General features: G+C 36.2%; 1 protein-coding gene across 1 annotated transcript in view; it reads right to left on the bottom strand.

Moving 5' to 3' along the window:
* IL1RAPL1 (interleukin 1 receptor accessory protein like 1) overlaps nucleotides 1–23443 on the bottom strand; it is a 1306469-nt gene that overhangs the window by 273126 nt on the left and 1009900 nt on the right. The window contains exon 6 of the mRNA XM_074323621.1: nucleotides 17733–17807. Coding sequence (XP_074179722.1) covers nucleotides 17733–17807 — 75 coding nt within the window. The remainder of the gene's footprint in view (nucleotides 1–17732; nucleotides 17808–23443) is intronic.

Below are 23443 nucleotides of genomic sequence, written 5' to 3'. Positions count from 1 at the left end.
TGGTGATGGAAGGAGAATTGACTCTGGGTGGTGAACACATAATGGGATTTATAGATGATGTATTATAGAAATGTACACTTGAAACCTATATAATTTTATTAACCATTGTCACCCCAATAAATTTAATAAAAAACAAAACCTTCAGTGGAGCGAAGGTTTCACTTTGGTGAAAATGTATATTCATTGTTTTTCTGGCACTGCTCTTTTTATCAGGTTAGTTGACTGAATTGCTTCAGTTGGCTGTAATACTTGCCCAGCTCCCAAAGCCAACATGTTTTCTCATCTCTGTACCTGTAAGACTGGTCTTTCGGCAATGCCTTTCTACTTCATCTCTGTCTGCCTAAATCCTACTCCTTAACTAAGTTAGAGCCACATAACATTTTCACAATGAGGCCTTACAGAATCCTGCTTTTGAAATCAGCTCTTCCTTTCTAAATTCACGCAGTACGTTCTTTTTTATTTTCCTTACCGCTTTGCTTAGCACTATGCTGGACACTAGGCAAGCATTCAATAAGTGCTTAATTAAATGAAAATTTTTTTATTAGTACCTTGAAAGCTTTTAATATCATAACTCTGCTCATGAATCATAGGACCCAGAACGCTGCACAATGCAAGTGATTATCTTCATAGTTTTAAAAAGTTATGCTTATAATTATTAAGACTAGATACCAGGATGTCTATAAATGGGGAATGGCATATTATGCCTAGCGTTTTATTTGGGAAGACTTAGTAGATAGAACCACCAATACACTTATGAGCAGACATTCTTTTCTCCAGCAAGTGAATCAACTCTTGCCAAATGTAAAAGAATAACTCCATACTGCCAAATTCACATCTGAAAAGTTAGGATCTAACTTTCTTTGCTCTCAGAACTACCAGGACTATCCTCTTTTTTCTTCTTGAAAAAGGGTTAAAGAGATGCTTCTCTTTATTTCATTAATTAGGCAGTTTAAAACTCTTGTGCTATGAACAACTTCTAATGATGTCTTCCCAAACTGATAATATCAAGGGGTATCTGAAAAAGTATCCTTTGGGTTACAAAATAAAAAAAGACCACAAAACAATACACACACGTACACACATGGGGCAGGCCCTGATCATTATTGAATGAGGGCTCTTGTTGACCCTTCACTGTTCATTAATCCTGTGAACTTTTACTCAATATCATAGTTCATGTGAATATAGCAAAACATGTGACAGATACAGTAGTATGTTGAATGGTAGGCCCCAAAAGATATGCCTATGATCTAATCTCTGGGCTGTGAATGTTACTGTATTTGGAAAAAGGGTTTTTGCAGATGTAATTAGTTTAAGGCTCTTGAGATGAGATCACCCTCAATTTTCCATTTGGGCCCTAAATCCCATGACAAGTGTTTTATGAAAGGAAGGCTGAGGGAGATTTGAGACAGAAGAAAACACACACACACACACACGAGAAGGAGAGCAGGAGAGCAGTGTTGACCACAGAGGCAGAGACTGGAGTGATGCGACCACAAGCCAAGAAATGCTGACAGTCTCCAGATGTTGGATGATGCAAAAATTCTCCCCTGTAGCCCCCAGAGGCACTGCTGTCCTTGATTTCAGACATCTGGCTTCCAGAACTGTGACAGAATAAATTTCTGTTGTTTTAAGTCACCAAGTTTGTGGTAATTTGTTAAAGTAGCCACAGAAACTAAGAAAGACTCCCCAATAAGTTTTGAGTAAGGCAAGTACCTCAAATTGCTGCTCAGTTTCCCCTCTGCTTTGCGAAGTGCCTTCTTTCTCCACTTCACCCCCGTCTTCATCCCCCAGCATAGTACATAGCTTCCACTTTGAATGATATTCAGATCTCATTTGTACCGTCTGTGCCTGAGTTATAGAGTCTCGCTTTCTTGACAATAACAGCCTGACTGATGAGATAACCCAGATGTGTCTGTGTCTGTTAGCTCCCTCACATGCACAGCAAAAGCTCCAGAAAGTATAGAGATCATGAGTATGACTAAGAAAACATCAGACCCACCAGGTCAGAAGAGATACAGATATATGTAGAGAGATACAAATATATGGCTATTTAGCCATGTAGATATAGGACTATAAGACTTTTGTTCAGACCTTAAATTTCCCAACAGGACAGAGAACAGTGATTCTCAGCCTCCATTCTAGATCTAATATATTTTTTTTAAATTAAAGTTTATTGGGGTGACAATGGTTAGTAAAGTTACACAGGTTTCAGGTGTACAATTCTGTAATGTGTTATCTATATATTAGGTTGGTGCAAAAGTAATCGTGGTTTTTGCAATTATTTTTAAAACCTTTTAAACCACAATTACTTTACACCAACCTAATATCACATTGTGTGTTTGCCACCCAGAGTCAGTTCTCCTTCCATCACCATATATTTGACAAAATTAAATTTCAAGTAGGTATGGAGGGAGGGAGGGGAGCTAGGACATTGGGAGCATGTGTTTTATAAAAGTTCTACAGTTATTTACAATGCCCATCCCTAGTGAAAAACCACTGCCACTGAAATTCTCACTTTATTAGTCAGTGGCAAGATTGACCCAATGGCTTGTGTCAGTATACCATGATGCCAAGGACATCTTTATTTTTTTGGAAAAACAAAACCAAGTAAAAGTGAAAATGTCAACATGTAATATTAAAATAATTAAAACACATGTGTTCTGCATTATCAAACTAAATACAAAATGCTCTTCTGCTATTGAGGGTTTACCATTATTTCAATAACCTTTGAGAATGTCAGTCTTTTCTCTTCATTGAGAAACTATGCTCATAAGCTGGAATAAAGTCAATTTCTATCTTGTCAATATTATGCTCTTGTGAAACTAAAATAAATTAATGCTCAGGTGCTTTTAGTCATTGACGTTTAAAATAGAGTGCTCACTTAGGTACTACGCTACTTTCATTCTTAATATCATTTTCACAATTGGTAGAAGTTTTCTGAGACTAGTGTTTATGGGGCTTTGACCTAGTAAATGTTCACCCATAAGAAAAATTACAAATTACTTTAAGTTAATACAGTATACATTTACATTATAAAAGCATTTCTATTTCTATGAAAACCTTAACAAGTTCTTTAAAGTTAACATACATTTAGAAATGATGTGCAAGATGTACTGTAAATGTCATAAAAATACTGTAAGTCCAATTTAAGTTTTGGGTTAACATTAATTTTGATCCATTTATTACCAGTTTTCTAAATGGATAACTTACTAATGTCTACATAGTTTTTAACTTTAATTCTCAAACAATCATTAGCTGGCTTTAAATTACTTACCTATATATAGTCAGATAATTATATTTGGAGAGAAAATGTGAATCCCAAATTAACAAAAGCCAACTTTATGTGCAGGGAATTAATAGTCACAGTAAATTGACAAGTCAATTATTAGTTTCATTTTGTGTGTTTTAAGAAGTGAAATGAGACAACTTGCTTTTGTTTGCTATTTAAGAAAGGACTATAACTTGCTGCTTTTTAAAGAGTAAAAACTCTGATGAGCTAGCTGATTCCTCTATTGGCTTTTCTCACATTAACTTTTGCAGCTCACAGGACACTCTGTTCATGAATGTTCTAAGTACTTCCATTTTCTTAAGTGCCTTGAAAAGAAATGTCATGTTTGAAGATCAGTGAAAGAAGAGAAGCGTCTGCTAAAATGTGCTTGAGAGAAGAAGAACGAAAAAATGGGAATGAGAAAATAGGCAAAGATGAACAGAAGCAGATCCAAAACACATGCAACTGAATAGAAAAAAACAATAACCCTGAGAAACATTTCAAGGACAAGTTCATATTCAATTGTATTATTACTAGATGTTCTATTTGATGAGACACAGGATCTGTTAACAACGGGATAAAACAAAAATGAAGCAGTGTGTAAGGATAAGACCAGTCTGAATATTAAAGAAGGGTCATGGATTTAAGAGAGCATGTCTAGCATGGCTCACAATTAGAATTAAACAAAGGAGTGAAGAAAGAAACAATAAACAAAACACTAGTGTACAGAAATATCCCAAGAAGTACAACACATAAGCTTTGCTCACAATCTGGAGGCACACTACAAACATCACACACTGTTGAGTTGATTAAATGAGACATCATATGAAAATGCCTTGCAAATATAAGACATTCCAAGAGAAAAGAGAGATTATGATCATTAATCAAGGAAACCTGTACCTACAAGGCCTTGAACTTCTGGTTTATTAAAAAGCTCATGGGAATGAGAATTGACATTCACTCATGGCTGAACTATAAACAAGGACAGAAAGTGTTGGCCTCTTCTTGAGGAACAAAAATTATCCCTGAGGCTAACCAAGATTGTAATATAAAACCTTTGTAGACAGGCCTATCTATATCTGTCTATCATCTATCTATCATCTCTCTATCTATCAGCAGACCTTGTACCCAGTAGACACTCCATAATAAAGTAATAAATGGAACTAGTGAACCCACTTTTCATTCTGGGTCCCTAAGCTTGTGGAGTCTACTTGAGTGAACTTGAGAGATCTGCCCTAAACTCAAGATGCCAGTTAACCCTCTACCTCAACCAGTTTCCTGGCTGATCTGTGATACGTAACTGCTCTTTTCACCTCTATTTATTTCTCCAAACTCAACATACTACTCTTTTGACCTCCGAAAGCCATCTAATCTGGACTTGATTTATTGCCAGGCTTCAAGGTTAGATCTTCATAGCTCTTTATCTGTCTCCATCCATGAAGGAGGATCTTCAATCATACCAGGCAATCAAATCAAAACCAACAGTTTTCGTGTGGTTTATTCTGTTACTCTGTAGTATACAGCTACTGGACAGGGTGAGTTATAAATGTTGGGTTTTATTTATGAATATTAAAGCTGAGTGAATGCTACATGATTTGTTCTTTCATATATTTCTGTGCATCAGGTATTGACCTACATATTAGGGATATGAAGATGAAAACATCGTAGTCCATTCTTTAAGAAGTTCCTACGGAAGTAAGGAAAGTTTGGCACACAATGATATGGACACCAAATGATGAGAGAAATGCTCTCATAAAAGTGGGAATGAAAAAGAGACTTGCTAGCACTTGAGAAGTGTTATTTAATTCTGCCTAGCAGGAGTGGAGGTGTGTGTGAAAACTTGAGTAGATAGACACAAGGTGTAGAGGCAAGAGAGGGAATTCCAGATAGGTAGCAGGTATGGCACGTGCAAAGGATAGAGCCGTGGAAGTCCAAGTGCCTGGCCCACGGTGTGAGCTTCGTAGGAGGGTAAATGAAACTATGAAGACAAAATAGTGAGATAGTAAAGGGACTGGCCTTTATCTTAGAGGCAACAGGCAAACATAATAGTTTTAAGCAGTGACTCTAGCATTATTCCAATTTACAACGTTAATTTTCTGACCAAAATAAACTGAAAGTCTGACAAACAGATTCTGTTTTAAATTTTTGTGTTTTGGAGTAAAAATTCTAATGCCCATTATAGGATTTGTATTCTCTGTTACCTCAACTCTTGATTTTGATGATTATATACAGGAATGATGATTACATTCAACTCATGAAAGCCACTACATCTATGCTGTAATTAATAAGGCAAGTATAACCACAGATCCTACAGTCCATCCTTTTCTTGGTATATCTTTGCAAATAAATTAGGTAATGGCCATTCTCAAGTTGGGGCTTTAGGAACAAAGGTATATCCAGGGAAAATTTGTAGAGAGGAGTAAGTAAAAGATATCTGCTGAGAAAGTTAACAGATGTTTATACTTTTGTTAACTTAGCAAATCTGTGATAACAAAATCGGCACGATTACTTCCCTGTGGAAACAGATCGCTAAAGAGAATTTATTTGCTCATTTGAGTCTACCTCCATGATTCATTTTTGTGTCATCTGATGGGCTGATTCTCATTTCATAATTAACTATGTTGCTCTAAAATCCTCGATTCTCTGATGATAGATCTTATTACTTTAATTGTTCCAAACATGTCACAAATCAGTCTGTAGCATGTTCCAACCTACAGCACAATGGAACCAATTCACATTCCATGATATCCATTCTGAATCTATCTCCTGCTGGAAACCTTCATAATTTTTAAGGTGGCTCCACAATGCAACTGTATTTGCTGGTATGAACACTGAATCTGTCAATCAAGGGACCAGCCACCGAGGCCATTAGACTAAAAGTATGCAGCAGACATATTTTAGTTGGCCTATATGGTATTAAAAATTAATCTGAATTCTTTTAAGTAGGACATATGTTCCCCTCTTCACCATAGTCCCTGCCTCTCTTTATCAATGACACCTGGCCTCACTATAGTCATTTAGATTACATGAACTTGACTTTATAACCCGTGCTGTAGCATTTCTATCTTTTCAGGAACCTACATTTACCTGAAAATGTCTTTAACAGCTGAGAATCTGACATTTGATTTGTAGCTGATATCAGGTTCAAGGTTGAGAGATAACACATAGAGACAGTGGTGAGATGAATGCAGGTGGAGCTGAGAAGTGTACACTTCAGATGCAGAGGGGATGTCAATACTGATTGAGAGGACAGGCAAGGAAGAGTTTTTCAGTCTGAGAGAGACTGCACTCAAAGATATCAAGCTGGCTAATTCTGTCCCCACAAGATAATGAAGAGACATTACAAAAATGAGAGCTAAATTAATAAGAGGTCGATTAACCAAGGATTTTAAAGAAAATAAGTACTGAATATGAAAACATAGTCTCTGTAATAATCATTGCTCCTTTTCCACCTCTGTCTGGTACAAGCTCCATCCCCATGTATTCACACAAACATACAGGCTTTCTCACCACAGGAGAGAGAGCATACAATAGCCGCTGAGCCAACACGTCCCACTTCGGATGCCATAGTAATCTGTTAAAAATTTAGAACTGTTTCTAAGCTAGGCTGATCAGAATTCCTCCTCAGGGTATCTCCAACTCCAGCTAGAGTTCCAAATTCCACTTTTCCTCTGGGTTAGAACAACTGAGCAAAACATTGCCCTCCCTTGTGTGCTCCCCCAGCGGCCTGTCATGCTCTACCTCTATAAAAAAGGATAACATGCAGACAGAATCAAAGAAGAACAGAGAACATTCTAGCATTGTTCCAGTCATCCTTGAGGCCAGCACCACTACTCCTGCATTTTAATTTGTTTGTCACTTGTGATTAGAGCCCTGATGAAATATCAGAACCTGTGGTTCTTCAGGTATAAGTTGTCCAGTCATAGGAAGTTGATCCAAAAAAAAATTTTCTTACTCAAATTAACTTTAGCTTGAAATAGCCATTTATTTGAGACAAAAATAAATCCTTTTTTGCAGTGTCTTTCCTCTAAATTGTTTATGTACTTGCCTCAATTCTCTATTTTATTTCATGCACATAAATAGTGACTGAAAGAAAACAAATGCCTGTCTGCTCTGGATTCTGTCAACAGTAGAATTCCCTCTTGGTTTAACATTTCTTTCATATATAGTAACTGATGTTCTCTGTGACACTTAACTTCACCTGAAGCTAATAGCTCATGTATTCATCTAATATAAGATTCACCAATTTTATTTATCTCCCATTATATAAAAATGTTACTTCCTATGTATGTAACTTGACTAACAATTGTCACCCCAATAAACTTTAATTTAAAAAAAGTTACTTCCATTCTCTAATGAGTAGCACATCCTAATAGACAGCATTGGACTGAAAATAAATTATTCGTAGGAAATAGAGAAGGGCTTCATTTTTCAAAAAAATAATCACTACAAATTACATTGATATCTAAGAAAAAATGCTGTATAAATCCTTTCATAAATCTGTGACATATAATTCTGAATCAAATGTTCATGCTACTTATAAACAGGCTGCACATAATAAGCAGAGTGCATAAATAATAGTCTAATTGCATCCCAAGTAATTTTAGTGAAAATTAGGTACATTGCATTTAAAAAATTAGTCAGTGAATAAAAAGTCTTAAAGTAGCCGAGAAAGCTGATATTATCAAATCAGAAATACATGTTCATAGGAAACACTAAAATTTTTATGAGAAAACAAAAACACTTTCATTGAACTTTCCCTAAGCTATTTGAATAATGGCTTCTTACTGAATATTTGTGGTAATCTCAAATTTTCCTAGAACTTATCATATTGTAAGTATGCTATTTCTAGTGATGGCTTGATATGACAGGATGCATTCGACTTAATTTTTCCAGAAAAGCAATGCACTTTCCTTCGCTCTCTTCCAACTCAAAGAGCTGCCAAGTTTCTATAAACACAATTCTTCAACAGGCAAATCTGAAGTGGGTGCCCTGTTTTTATTAAACTATAAACAAAAATGCTCTGAGAGTGAGAAGGCTTTCAGCCTGCATGCTAGTTTGAGAAGACCACTGAGAGGAAGTGGGAGGGGAGATGGAATTACTGAATCTTCTGGAATCCTGAAGAATGGGAAGCTTTTCTCTCATGATCATCGTGGACCAGAAGTGGAAGCGGGAGATATTTTCTGACTAGATCATTGGCCCAAGACTTATTTCAATACAGATAAATATTTTTTGGGGGGTCCTCTTTATCAAGCTTTTTTTTTCATTATTCAGTTGAATTGCATAAGTTATAACTATAGTTTACAAATTTTAACTATAAAAAATTAAAAAATTCTCAGTGCTTGTGAGAAAGTAACTGGCTCACATGTAGTGAATGGAAAACAGGCCTCTTTACAAGAGTTTGCTGTGAGCCTCAGGTTTTAAAACCTTCTGGATACTCTATGCATTGGGTTTATCTAGCATGTTTTGGAGCATAGGTTTAGACACATCTTAAAATGTGAACGTTTAGGCATTGATAAAGTAGCAAATCAAATTTCATTGTATATACTTTTATATTTAAAAAATATTATTAAATGCATATGAATACATGAAGAAAAAAGAAGTGGTCAACAGAATGATGTAATGAAAAGGGTCATATGAATTCCAGAAGAATCAAAATACACAATGCTCCCTTAGAACTTAGAAATACGTAAGAACTCTCATCACAGTTATAGCTATGGAAAAACAAATGACACCATGGGCAGTCATTGTATTAGGATACATTTCAACAAAACAAAGGCAGATTCAACAGTATGACAGCCTTCAAAGTGTATCCTTTATAAAAATAGACTGTTTGGAACATGAGATATTTTGGTTACTCAAATATTTTACCCTACCACATCAATTTTCAAAAAAATTAGATTAAAATGAAATACTGTTGATTCTGAAGCTGGTGAATAAAATTTAATATTTCCTCAGAGGAGGCAAAAAGTCACAATGGGCACATCAGTTTCTACTGATAGACAAGGGGAAGTCATGTGAAGTAATGGATGGATGATCTCTTATCTGGGTTAGTTAGAAATACCATTTGCAGTTTCATATCGATGAAACTCATCTTATGAAAATGTAAAATTCTGCACTACTGCAGAGAAAAGTTGTAAGCGTGATTATTCAATTACAAAAGGATCCTTATATGAAATTATTCACCACAGAGTTTCCTTAAATAGCATATTTCCTTGTGCATAGAAATATTTCATTGATCATTACCTGCTTAAGAGAAACTGAGGGACAGAGCCTCTTAAAACTGACATGTTAAGCCACTAATAACTAAAGATCAATCAAAAATGAAGGGAACACTTCTCTGAAGTTATGATTCAATACACCCACAAATCTGTATGAACACACTACGTTGGTAGAGTAAGGTATGCCTGGAATGCTAAGTGTTTTAACGTTAAACCATAAAATGCTGGTATCCTATTTTCATAATTGTATTCAAGCACAAGTTATTTTTCATGAAGAGTCTGCATATAATTTAGGAATGTTGAATTATTTGGCCAAAATTCAAGAGGAAATTTGTGGATGAATAACTCTCTTTATGTTCAAATTTTAAATGATGCGGGTCTTTTTATAGTTTCTATTTTAATGAACTTAGTCATGTGGTACTTACTCTTATTCTTGAACCTCTTTCCATATTCTACACCATAATGTCTTTTGATAGGTTTATTTCTGATAAATTGGCACTTACTTTGCAAATTCAGGAGTTCTTGTTAACATAGGATATTCACAGCATTTTTGTATGCTAGCAAACTTTAATCATTAAGACAGATTCAGAAAGCTTTGTGATAACAGTGCTTGTCAGAAGAAAAGCAGTATTTTCCTATAAAATGAATATGATTAACCTTCAGGAGGAACTTGACAGCCATAATGGTTTGCTGTTTTGTTTTGTAAAACTATTTTCATGTTCCTTGTCTTAAGAAATATTATATCTGAACTTCTTTAGTTTAGAAACATATTTTTTTTTCACTCTTACTTTCTTCTTGATAGTCATTTATAAATTTGGGTGGGAAAGTGTCCATTACGTGGTCATTTTTTAAAAGGATGGAATCATTTTCTTCTGTTATAACTGCGTACTTACTGTATGCATTTGGATAGACTTGTGGAGGAATGAAGTAACCTAAAATCAATAATTTCTTTAAGATAAAGTCTCATTAAAATGCAAAAAAATTAGTATGTACATTGTATTCTGAGGGGGAGATGTAAATTAATTTACTAAAATACTATCCATTCTGTAATGAAGCCCATGTCTGCCACCATACTAGGATACTCTAGCAAGTACAGAAGCATAATCAAATAATCAATCACTGACATTCAAAATGCATTTTAGGAACCTTCTATATACAGCTTTCTATATATTGCATTAAAATATCTCAACAACTAGCAGCAAGCATGTATTGACTATTGAATATATACCAGGCAATGTACTAATCTTTACATTCATTATCCCTTTGTATAACCACACTAACTCCTCAAAGGGAGGTATTATCATGATGCCTTTTTAACTTTTTAGGAAAATGAGAGCTGTTTGTTCAAGGTTATACAAGTAGTAAGTGGCAGAGCTGAATCGACACCTAGATCTGTCTGATAAAATGACCTGAATTTGGAACCACTGCCATATGCTGTCTCTGTATTGTAACCAAAATAATCAAATAATAATAGTAATAGTAATGAGGATAAAATGATGTTTGTTTTTATAAATTTTGTGATATAAATACATGTAGCCATTTTTTGTTCTGTTTTCTCATCAGTTAAAGAGAAGGATTTGACTTGATAATCACAAAGGCCCCTCCACTTCTTGAAGTTCCTAAATCAAGAATTGGGAAGAATTAGACGTATCTAATTCCTTTGTTGGGCAGCAACAAACAAAATAGTCCTCTTAGTGCTGTGGCTAAAGAGCAATGTGCATGATTCATGTTGGTGCTCAACAAAGTCGGCCAGGAGTTGGAAATGTCAGTGGACTTTCCTCACTGGTTTTGTGACAACACTCTTTCCTGGTCCTTTTCTTTCTTCCCATCTTCTCTCCCTTCTGGCCCTTTTCCAAGGTTAAGGACAAGTAGACTCACTTACATGGTCTCTATTCCAGTTTTAATGCATTTTAACAAGTGCTTCAACTGGCTTCCAAACTTTCAGATATTAATGGCCCAGAAGAGCTGTTCTAACCTCCATCTCCGTTTTGCTCTGGGTTTCAAACCTGTCCTAGTATTAGGCTTTGGGTATTGAACACTTGAAAAGGAAGTTCGATTTCCACTTAGATAGCAATTTTCAAAGCAAATATGAAAAGTTGCATTTTCCCCCAACCTATTACTCCTCTCCAGCACTAAAGAAAGACTTTGATTTTGAGAATCTGTGAAATTCATATAAGTTAGGTCATAAAATGATCTAAGAATACTGATACTAGCTTCCATTTATTGATTTATCATTTAAGGATATGAAACATTAACTAACTGCTAATACGGAAAACATTCCTATTCAGGTTAGAATCCCAATTTTTAAAGTGCTTTTGGCATCAAAAGTAAGACATCAGACTTCAACAGCTGTCAAGAGTTATTACCTTCTTTTATCATGGCACGATAAATTTGGATTGAGCAGAACTGAACACCATCAGTTTAAATAATTATAATAGCAGTCTTTATTTGCCTTACATGCTTTAATTATGGTGTCCATTTGTCCAGAAGCCCTAATTTATGTCTAACAAGGTTTGTTTCAGGCAGTAGAACTACGCTGATCTGCATGTCTTTCTTAAGTGGGCAACAAGTACATCATTTTTCATGTAAAACTTGGACCTTGGATACAAATCTTTGTATCCAGAGTAAAAGGGAAGTTTTATGGTTTTTTAAAAATATGAGTTAATCAGTGAAAGTATGTCTTGTACATTCCCTATGGTGCAGTAAAACCAAAGTCAATAGCAGTACATTTGTTCATGACAACCGGAGGAATAATTGTGGGTGGAAAAACCCAAACAGTCTACGATGACGTCCCCACCTCTGGAAAGGAAGGTCATCTTTGCATCACTTGCACACCTCAGCAACAAAGTATTTTTTTAAACATCAATAGTACTCTTTGGCACTTTCAGAATCAGGTATCAAATTCAACACCTGAATTGTTTTGTTTCTAGGGTATTGATATTAAATACTTCCCTACCTGAGAAAGGAAACAAAGAGGCTTCCTACTTTTAGTACAATAGAGCAGTCACTCTTCAGAAAAGGTGTATTTTGTTTCAAGAAAACAACAGCTGTGAAAATATAGACCTAGATAGCAAATTTTAGAGGGTTATTGGCTATTTTTCACTCCCTAAAATAATTCCCTATAAGGTCTTCTTGGATTAAAAATACAACTAGCATGTTTGTAATAAAACACATTCCATGCACAATATTTATATACAGTTCCAGAACATATAAAGAATTAGAGTGTTTCAGTAACGAATTATTTTAGCAACACAGTAAATTAAACATATAATTTGCAAGACAAGGAGTTTCCCAATAAAAATATCAATCAGGGTCTCTTTATAATGTATGGACATTTTTCCCTCAGTCTACTTGAAATTTAAAATTCTCCAAATGACAATATGGTGTAACAGGGCAAAGTGCGATATTTAAATTCTAGTGTGACATTTTGTTTTAATTAGCCTGTTGTTAAATTGGATAAAGTTACATGTATGTGTGTCCCTTTATCAGAACAAATGTTTAAAAATTTGAGGTTTCAATAATGTCATCAACCACTTTCCTTTATATGTTGACATCTGGTGAATCTTTGTTACTTGCTCAGGTACTCTTTGCTTTTTAATAAAATTATCAAAAGAAAGTAAATATTAAAGGAAAATAAAAGCACTGCCAGGCAGCTTCTTCAGTTCAGGGTCATTAATTGCTCTTGCAGAATTTTTTTTTTTTTTTTTTTTTTTTTTTTTTTTTTTAAGGAGGGTGCAGCTCACAGTGGCCCATGTGGGGATCGAACTGGCAACCTTGGTGTTATTAGCACCACAATCTAACCAACTGAGCTAACCAGCCACCTCTCTTGCAGAAAATTTTGGTGATGTGTGCCCTTTGTTGCAGGTACACCTTGTCATCAATTAGTATTTATTGACATTTCCTGGGCCCAGAGTACATTACAAAATTACTGGGTATTTTATTAAGAAACATAGAATCTAGAAGAAGTTTTCAGTTAAGCATTAAAATAAGCAAGAGAAGAAAACAGATGGACACTATAGACATACAATTGGGTTTCTATATTTCATCAACCATAGACATGTACGTAAATGGGCTAGATTTTGAAACCCTCCAAATACGGATAACCCTAAACAAAAGAGAGACCACTTGTACTCAACAAGTGAAGAGAGAGAGAAAGAGGTAAGGGGGGGGAGGGGAGGAAGAAGTGATTCTGATATTGAAGGAAAGTGACTTTTCCTTCAAGAGTTCTATATTAGAAAGATATTATTTTATTAATTTTTATCAAAGATTAAAAGTTATTATTCTGGTGAGAATTTGTACAATTTTTACTAAGAATTCTATAAATATGTAGCAAGACACTTAAAATTATTATTTGTTACCTAGTATTTTTCCTTCTAGGAATCTGTTAGTTAAAATAATCATAAAGTCAGGGGGACACACATATGTAAAGATCATTGCATCATTATTTACAATAATGAAATTCAGAAAAATCAAAATTTCCAGCAATAAATATGAAATTATAGGACATTCACCTGGATATCTTGCAGCCATTAAAAGGGTATTTTCTGAGAATATTTAATAGGAGCAGAATGTTTTTACAATGTAAAGCGTAAGAAACAAGATTCTTTTCTGTATTTCCCCCCAAATTTCTACCATTAACCTGTATAATTATTTTTCAAAGCAAAACCCCAAATTTATATAAAGTGATACCCAAATCTAGATGAGTAATGATCATTTTCAGTAAACTCTAATTTGTAAAATAATATGTGCCTCACTAGGTCAAGGGTGGGATGGATTTCTACTCTTTGAAATTCTGGTAATGATGAATATAACATCCTCTATTCTGGAAGGTTCTGAAAATGAGCTCCTGGCCATAACAAGGTCACGTTACTGATTGACATTCTCAAGGCGTAAACTCAGCATGACAATGGTGTCTGTCATACGATTCCCTTAACTACAGCTGCCTGAAAGGGTGAAGTCCGGCTCACCTCCTGGGCTGAACTTGAGAATTGCGCAGTGTGACTTCTGGGCCTTTTGCCCAAGAAAGTGCTGTCCATATATATGCTGATGCCTGAAAGTTATTTTAAAAGGACTAAATTCTTTTTTTTTCACATTTAGAAGTAACACATACATGCCACTTAAAATGGAAATGCTATTCTGTGACCACATAGTGACTGAGATTCAAACTCACCAATTTACATATTTCATATGAATTTAGTTACTACTTTATTCTTTTCCTAAGTACTTTGCTTTTTTATGCCTTTTGCTGTCTACACTGGGATAGTTTAAATGATCACTATCAGTTTTGGGAAGATGAAGGGATTGGAAGAAAAGGAGGACATAGAGATATAGAAAGTGAAAGGTAGGCATGGCCAGCAAGTGACAGAGAAAGGAGCATTTGGAGGTGAAGACGAATCCATGCATTTCACGATTTTATCTAAGTCATCATTAATGAGATTTATATGTTGGCCAACAAACTGGAAAAACTGATGGATTTACAGTTCCCAAAGTCAGATGGATGTGTGTGTAACTTAGCCAGGATGTTCAAATTAGGTCATCAGATGTACCAAACTCAGCTTTGTGTAATTATTGATGATTGTTTTATAATGTAACTCATATGGTAGTTTTTTGTTTGTTTTTTTTTAATCCTTGGAGGTCAATCCTCAATTTAGGATAAGATTGAGTCAGACCCCTGAGCTCTTGGCCTATAAAACTCTGTTGGAGGGTCTCATCTTCTTCTAAGAGTAGGCACCACTTAGAGGTTCCCTGTCACTGGTCCTGGCCACCCTCCCTACTCCCACCCATGACTCTTCACTCAGTTCCCCTTCCACAGGATATATCACATTTGAGCCTGCTGAAATTGATACCTTTTTGAAATCTGGAAAAGGCAAAAATTAAGTTACCACGGAGGTGAAAAATAAAAATACATATTGTAGAAAACAAATATATTTTAGGCATGCTGAGTCTTTTTGTTTTGGGCCCTCAATATTATTTCCTATTTTCACTTGTCCTTTGTGATCAGCTATTTACTTACTTCAATACTACTGCAGTAACGACACTAGCAAGGTAGTTATTTCAAATCACTGTTACTCAAAGATTCAAGGATTAAGGTTAAATGATTGATTCTATACACTAAGAACTGGAATCAGAAAATAAAACAAAACAAAAGTTGTTTAAAAGAATCCAAACCCAGGTTGATGTCTCTAGTTTACTTGATGTTTAAAGAGAGTTCACGATCCTTTTGGCAGTGACAATAAAGGAGTTAGAGTATTTCCTGGAGCATTTTGATAATGGACATACCCTTCTTTCTTCAAATGAATATACAGTTAAACCTTATAATCTGCATAGAAATTTTCATATTTTCAAATCGTCTGGAATAGCCTTTATAATTTTTGTGCAAGAAGAAGTAATATTTTAAAAGGAAAGCTTTACAAATTATTTATTTCATTTTGTAAAACATTTTAGTAGGGGGTAGAGAAAAATTTGACTTATTCCAATTTCAGAGACAATACCAGGGGTGCCTAAAAAAATATATACACATGACTTGTATTCATCTTTTGTCATTGGTATATATTGAGTATTACAAATTTAATACAGTTTTTTCCTTTCTTAAAATGTGTATATGTATATATTTTGGTACCCTCTGTATAAGGAAACCCAATGGGCAGCCATCAAACATAAAACTCTTTTGTGTCATCAAGTAAAGAGATAATTTCATTCCATTATGTTCATTACTGATACCTGGTACCATAAACCACTCCTTCTTGGTTCAAGATGTTATAAGTTTGCATAACTCTTAGAACTACATCTTCCAAGAAGCTATTGAAAAGTCTGTATGAGCATGGCCACTTATGAGAATTTATATTGCAAAATGTTTTTAGAAAGTGGCAATCAAATCTCATATACCTCAATATACATGAGCATGAGTAAATATAGCATGATACAATTTTAATAGATCTGTTTGTTTCATATACACCATTGCTTTAATGCTGCTGTAGTCTTCTGTTTGAAAATAACAACAATTATAATACTACCATGTAGATGGCATTAATTCAAAGGCTTGTGTTTACCATCAAAGAAGCGTATTAATACTTTGTGTTGTATAAATCAGTTATACGTTAGGAAATACATGTATTTCCAATGTTAAAAGTCCATTGACTACAATAATTTTACAGGTGCTAAAACCACCATCATATCTTTTTACACTTTAAGTTTGGATATGGTACTAGTAAAGATTATCATATCTGTAATCTTCATTTTGAAGATGATTTACAATTTTAATCCAAATTCTCACTCCAAGAACAATAATAACATTGGAAACTTAAGGGATGGGCTACCAATTATTTTTTAGTTGTATACAGTAAATACATTTCTACTCTCAAATTGTTAATGTAAGAAACAAATTCCTTAACAAATAAACGTATATGGTTAAATTTGTACTTTTGATAATCCTTTATATCAAACCAGTAGAAACAAACAATTTTCTGCTAAAGTTTATGATATACACATGCATACTCTATTTCAAATAAAAATAAAAACTAGAATAAAATTAAATGTGTTATAGATACTTATAATTAAGGGAAAATTTTTTCATAATTTGGTATAACTGAATATAGATAAATCCAACTCAGAAATTCTAGATTTAACTCTGACTTAAATATGTTAGAATTCTGATTTGTGGACAACTGCATATTTTTATCAAATTATATTCTATCTGCGTTCTTATATCCCATACCTATTGGACATTTAATCCAAAGCCACTTGCTCACATTTTATTAATATATTATCCATAACTTCACTAGCATAATGTTCATTATATTTGATTAGATAAAAAGTGATTTTTAACTGTAATGGTAACATTTACTTTTATGAATCTGCACCCTTTCCCCTGATTTTCAAAAATTGTATTTTAGTGTATTAATAGTAATAGATATTATAAGTCAAATAGTTCCATATTGCCTGTTTTAAAGCCAATTTGAGCCTTATAAAACGACAATATAATACCATCAAAAAACCCTTCAGCCCATTTAATTTCCCAGCAACCATCTAAATGACACATGAGTTTTTACATCCCTATGTCCAGCTTAGCCTTAATGCATGCACTGCGGGGGATGGAATAAGCCATGTTTGCTGGTATTTTCTAATTTTGCTCCCTAATACACATGGGCTTAGCTCAGAGTGTTACATCAGGTTACAATCTAGGCTTATTAACTGTCAGAATGTATCACAAAAAGTGTATTAACTAGAGTTAAGGGATTACTTACCCAGCTGGGTCTCCTGAATTGTCAGTTTACTGTCCACAGGATACAAAAGCTTGGGTGGCTTATCAGTCAGCGGGGCTAAAAAACAACAATAATAATAATACAGACTATAGTTATGCTGCATGAACTGAAGGGTAGAACACAGTTTATTTTCCCAAATATTTTTCATTCTCAGAGTAGTGTATCAAAGCACTGTACCAAGTAATGACTTACATATTGCAGGTAGTACCTTCAGGCGAGGTGAAGAGCCGTTAGATTGTACATGAGTCAAATAGAACACTTCCAAATTGACAATCACATGAGACTGCATAAGAACATATGACTGCTTCACCAACTCTTTTCAATTTGCACCTTTATTTCCTTTTGAAAGGGTACCTTACATTTGCTCTGTGTTAATTAAAGCTACTCATGATATATGGATCATGCATTTCAATGATTTTGGGGCATAATGTTGTCTCATTCTTCTTAATCCCATTCCTAGTTTCCAAACCCTGGATCACATTCCCTGAAAACCCCTAACTTAGTAATTAGATTAATTCTTACACACGTAATAAATGGGGAGGCAATATGGTAATAATTTGTACCAGTATAAGCTGCATACTCAAACACGCATTAAGTATTCACCAAGATCATATTTTAAATGATACTTTTAATTAGTCAAAAACCTCTTATTACTATTATATATTACATTTTATAGCATTTATTTCTAATTTGCATGATATGCTCACTTTGATTTTTAAGGTTCCATACATTTCTACTCTGTGCTCTCATTAATTTTACAGATCTAAAGTTTACTACTAAGCGTCTCGAAGATAGGTTTCTCACTGCATACATCATTTCTAGCTAAACTAGACTATGTGGACTTCAGACAAATAGCCAGTTCTCCTTCATTAAGTCTCTCTCCCCACCCTCTCTGATCAAATTTCCCAGGTCCCTTGAAATCTGTCACTGCAACTTCCACTCTGTAGAAGTACAAAAATGATCAATTAAGGGTTGCTGGACTAAATGTTCTGCTTTGAGAGCTTTCTTCCTTCCTTGCCAGGAGTACATGCCAGTTTGGTTGATAACTGAAAGGCTAATCTAGTCAGCAGTGCCAGGAGTTGGCCACATTTCCTCACCACCAGAGGATTCAAGAATTCAATTGGCCTCAGTGGCTCACCCCCATCTCTCTTTAACAGAAAACAGTCAGTGCAAACAGATGAGGCAGCACATCTCAGAAAAACAGAGGTGAGATGTAAGAGTCCTGGTTTGGAAGACCAACCACACACTGGATCAATTGCTTTTGTTCATAACTAATTGAATGCATTATACATTCACCTCTGTTAATATTTAACACAGGGATAGGAATGAAAAGGAAAGAAAAGTTGGAGTAATAGGATATCAATTGCTTTGAAATTCTTCTCAAAGATTTGACATCAATCTGATTAAGCTCAAATACTCTTGTTTCTTGTCTACTGTGATCCTAACAGATTTGTATTCTCCTAACCAGCTAAATAGGTAGAATTATTCATTAAATGTTGGCAAAATAGTTCACCATTAATAGATCAAAAAGCCACATTTGTTAGGCTGTGGTTATCAAATGATTTCAGTAAACTTCAAAAGGAACTATGGTATCAAAATAACAGGTATACTCAGTAAATTACCTCAGTTTATAAAATCTTCTGGTAATGCAGTTACAAGTAGACAACTTTACACTTTGTTATAGAAAGCAGCTGAGAGAAATGTTCCTGTTCAAACACATCTGACACTAATAATTTATCAAAAGAGAAAAGACCTGGAAGGACAACCAAGATGGCACAATAGGTAATTGCTGGGTTTACCTTCTCTCACAACCACATCAAAATTACAACTGATCTACAAAACAACCATTATTGAGAATTGCCTAAAATCAAGCTGAACTTAAGTCTTTCAACTAAGAACTTGCAGAAGAAGCCACCTCCAGACTGGTAGGAAGGTCAGAGATGCAAAACGGGCCGGTCCCACACCCACGTGTGACCATTAAAGACTGGGAGGGCTATTTCAGCTGTGGAGGTCCCACCATCCTTGAAAGGAGTAAGAGATCACAGCCCCACCACAGCCCAGGGTTCCAGAGCTGGGGAGAGAAGTCCCCATATTTTTTTATTGTGAAAAACAGCAGAGATTGTCACTGAGTGAAGCTGAGTACAGGCGCTCCTCTAGAAGGGATTGCACTCAGACTTACTGTAACGCGGGGTGTCATGCAGGGTCTCTGCTCCCACTCCCCACATAAGAACGCAGGATGTGGTGAGGCCAAAAAGGAACACCCACGGAGCCATAGATAGGGGAGTCATACTACTATACTCTCGCTGGCGGCTGGGTTGGAGACAGAGGAAGCAGGAGCCACACTGTTCGCAACCCTCACTGTGCAGCTTGCAGGCTCAGCCACCATCTTCTTGCTAGACCCCATTTTCTGCTAGCGTAGCCACAGCAGTTATATTAGTGGCCAATGGCTCACTGGTTACAGCTGACAGCCAACTAGCCACAGCTGATGGCCATCCAAACACAGTTGATGGCCATTTACTACCTGAGCCAGCACCTTTCTATGTGAGGCCGAGAGCCTGGAAACTGCTTTCTGGGGCTCTGTTCCCACACTTACCCACCAACAGAAATACTTGTTCTGAGCTCCAACACTAGGGCAGGAGCTGAAAAGGTGGCAGAGACATATGGTGGGGAACTGAGTTGTCTGGCTTGGGACAGGGGCTGGAGACAAGGCTTTCTCCTGAACAGAGGAGCTCCCAGAGGCCATTGTTTCTTTGCTGAGCCCTCCCGCTTCATGGCGGGTGAACACTGGTGGCCGCCATTTCTGAGTTTCCACCATTAATTCCCCACGCCCTGGTGATTAGCGACCTGGCCCCACCCAACTTTCAGGCACACCCAGGCTGCTTTCAGTGGCTTTTTCGTGCAGACCGCCTGCTTTGGCTCAAGCTGCAGACTTTCTGAGGGCCTCTCAAAGGTTCGCAGAACCCAGACAAGCAGCATCTGGCTTAAGCTTGTCCCATACCTCTGGCTGAGCAGCCCTAAACTGGCACTAGTGGCAGCCAGCCTTGTTTCATGGCTTGACCTCTCAAGGCACGTTTTAAGCACAGCACAGGTGGCAGACATCTGTGGATTTCTTTCTGGCTCCCACTGGGTGGCCCCAGGTGGGGCACAGACTGGGGGCTGAAAGTAGACCTACAGCGGATCCCCCCCAAGGTGATCCTGGGGCTGGCGCTCCCAGTGGCCAGCTTCAAAACAAGCTGGAGCATCACCGCGCCAACTCCAAGTAGGACACAGCCAAGGGGCGGGTTGGGCAGGCACCAGAGTCCTGCTGAGGCAGATCCTGCTCTGTAGGATCAGCCCCTGCACAATAACTCTTCCACTGTAGTCAAGGCCAGTCCTCACAACCAGTGAGCCCAAGGGTCAGTCCCTCACATTGATGTGCAGTTATCAACCAAGGCTCAACTACAAGAGGAGGGCACACACAACCCACACAAGGGACACACCTGGAGTGCGTGACTCAGGTGACCAGAAAAACTGTGCCACTGAATCTCACAGCACACCTACTAAATAAGGCCACTCTACTAAGACCAGAAGACATAGCAGCCCTACCTAATACATAGAAACAAACACAGGGAGGCAGCCAAAATGGGGAGACAAAGAAACATGTCCCAAATAAAAGAACAGAACAAAGCTCCAGAAAAAGAACTAAGCAACACAGAGACAAGCAATCTATCAGATGAATAGTTCCAAACACTGGTTATAAGAATGATCAGTGATCTCACAGAGAACTTCAGCAGAGAGATAGGAAGCATAAACATGGAGATAGAAACCACAAGAAAGAATGAGTCAGAAATAAAGGATATAATAATGGAAACAAAGAATATATTACAGGGAATCAACAGAGATTAGATGAAGCAGAGGATCCAACCAGTGATGTAGAAAATAAGGTAGCAGAAAACACCCAACCAGAACAACAAAAAGAAAAAAGAATCCAAAAAAAGTGAGGAGAGTTTAAGAGGTCTCTGGGACAGCATCAAGTATACCAACATTTGCATCGTAGGGGTACCAGAAAGAGTCGAGAGAGTGCAAGGAATTGAAACCTATTTGAAGAAAGAATGACTGAAAACTTTCCTAACCTGGTGAAGGAAATAGACACACAAGCCCAGGAAATGCAGATAGTCCCAAACAAGATGACCCCAAAAATGCCCACACCAATACACATCATAATGAAAATGTCAGAGGTTAAATACAAAGAGAATCTTAAAGGCAGCAAGTGAAAAGCAGTTAGTTACCTACAAGGGAGCTCCTTGTAAGACTGTCAGCTGATTTCTCAACAGAAACTTTGCAGGCCAGAAGGGATTGGCACAAAATATTCCATGTGATGAAAAGCAATGACATACAATTAAGATTGCTCTACCCAGCAAGGCTGTCATTTAGAATTGAAGGACAGATACGGAGCTTCACAGACAAGAAAAAGCTGATGAAGTTCATGACCACCAAATCAGTATTATAAGGAATCTTAGAGGGACTTCTTTAAGATGGGATGGGAATTATGGATTGGTGAAAGGGGAAGAAATTAAGAAGTATAAATTGGTTGTTATACAGTAGTCCTGGGGATGTAGGGTATAGCATAAGGAATATAGTCAATAATATTGTAATAACTAGGTATGGTGCCAGATAGGTACTAGATCTATCAGGGTGATAGATGGGAATGGGGTTGGGGGCAGGGTGAAAAAGGTGAAGGCATTAAGAAATACAAATTGATAGTTAATACAGTATGGGGAATATAATCAACAATGTTGTAAAGATCATGTAAAGTATGTGATGGGCACTGGTCTTATCAGGGGGATCATGCCACAGACTGTGTAGATGCCTAACCAATGCACTACACACCTAAAGAGCTGAAGTAGAATAATATTGAATGTCAACTATAACTAAATATATAGGTATATATAGTCACGCGATGTGGAGAACAACATAGGGAAGACACCGTAATCAATGGTATTGTAACAGCCATATAAGATGGCAAAGGGGTAGTAGCTTGGGGGGTGGTTTATCACTTTATGAGGGGTTTAAATGTCTAACTTTTACGTTGCTTTGTACACCTGAAACTAATAAAAATAAATAGTAGAAAAAAGACCTCTAGAGAAAGATAATAAAATCTATATGCAGCACATTCATTCAGAATTATAAAATGGTTGTGTGATTCTCCACCTGAACCCCCCCACCCATGCCCATGGCATAATATTACATCCTTAAGACCTTTCACATTATTCTCATGTGACAACTCCAAGTTAGCAAGAGAATGTTAGAATGTTAGAGCCAGAGAAAATTACATACTTATTGCATTTTTTGATTTTTTAAAAATTTGTTCCCTAAAGCCCTATGATTTCCAGTTCCCTTCTGGGCAGGTGAAGTTAAGAAAGAGATAAGGGGTGGTTCACAGGGCTTGACTCACTCTTTGTTGTGCTGCCTCTCTGACAAAAGTAGCTCTGCTTTTATTTATGTTATACATCAAAATTTCACACAAAATTTTAACTAAAAATAATCAATTCACCTATTGATAGACAATTGGACAAAGAGGAGGTGAAACATATACGTGATCAAATAGTACTCGGCAATCTAAAGACTGAAATCTTTGCGTTTATTTTTAACCTTTTAAACCGCAATTACTCTTGCAACAACCATATATATATATATATATATATATATATATA

This window comes from Rhinolophus sinicus, chromosome X (genome assembly GCF_036562045.2).
Source record: "Rhinolophus sinicus isolate RSC01 chromosome X, ASM3656204v1, whole genome shotgun sequence".
NCBI classification, from domain to species: domain Eukaryota; kingdom Metazoa; phylum Chordata; class Mammalia; order Chiroptera; family Rhinolophidae; genus Rhinolophus; species Rhinolophus sinicus.
Note: the sequence above shows the minus strand (reverse complement) of the source record. Positions and strands in the feature narration are given on the sequence as shown.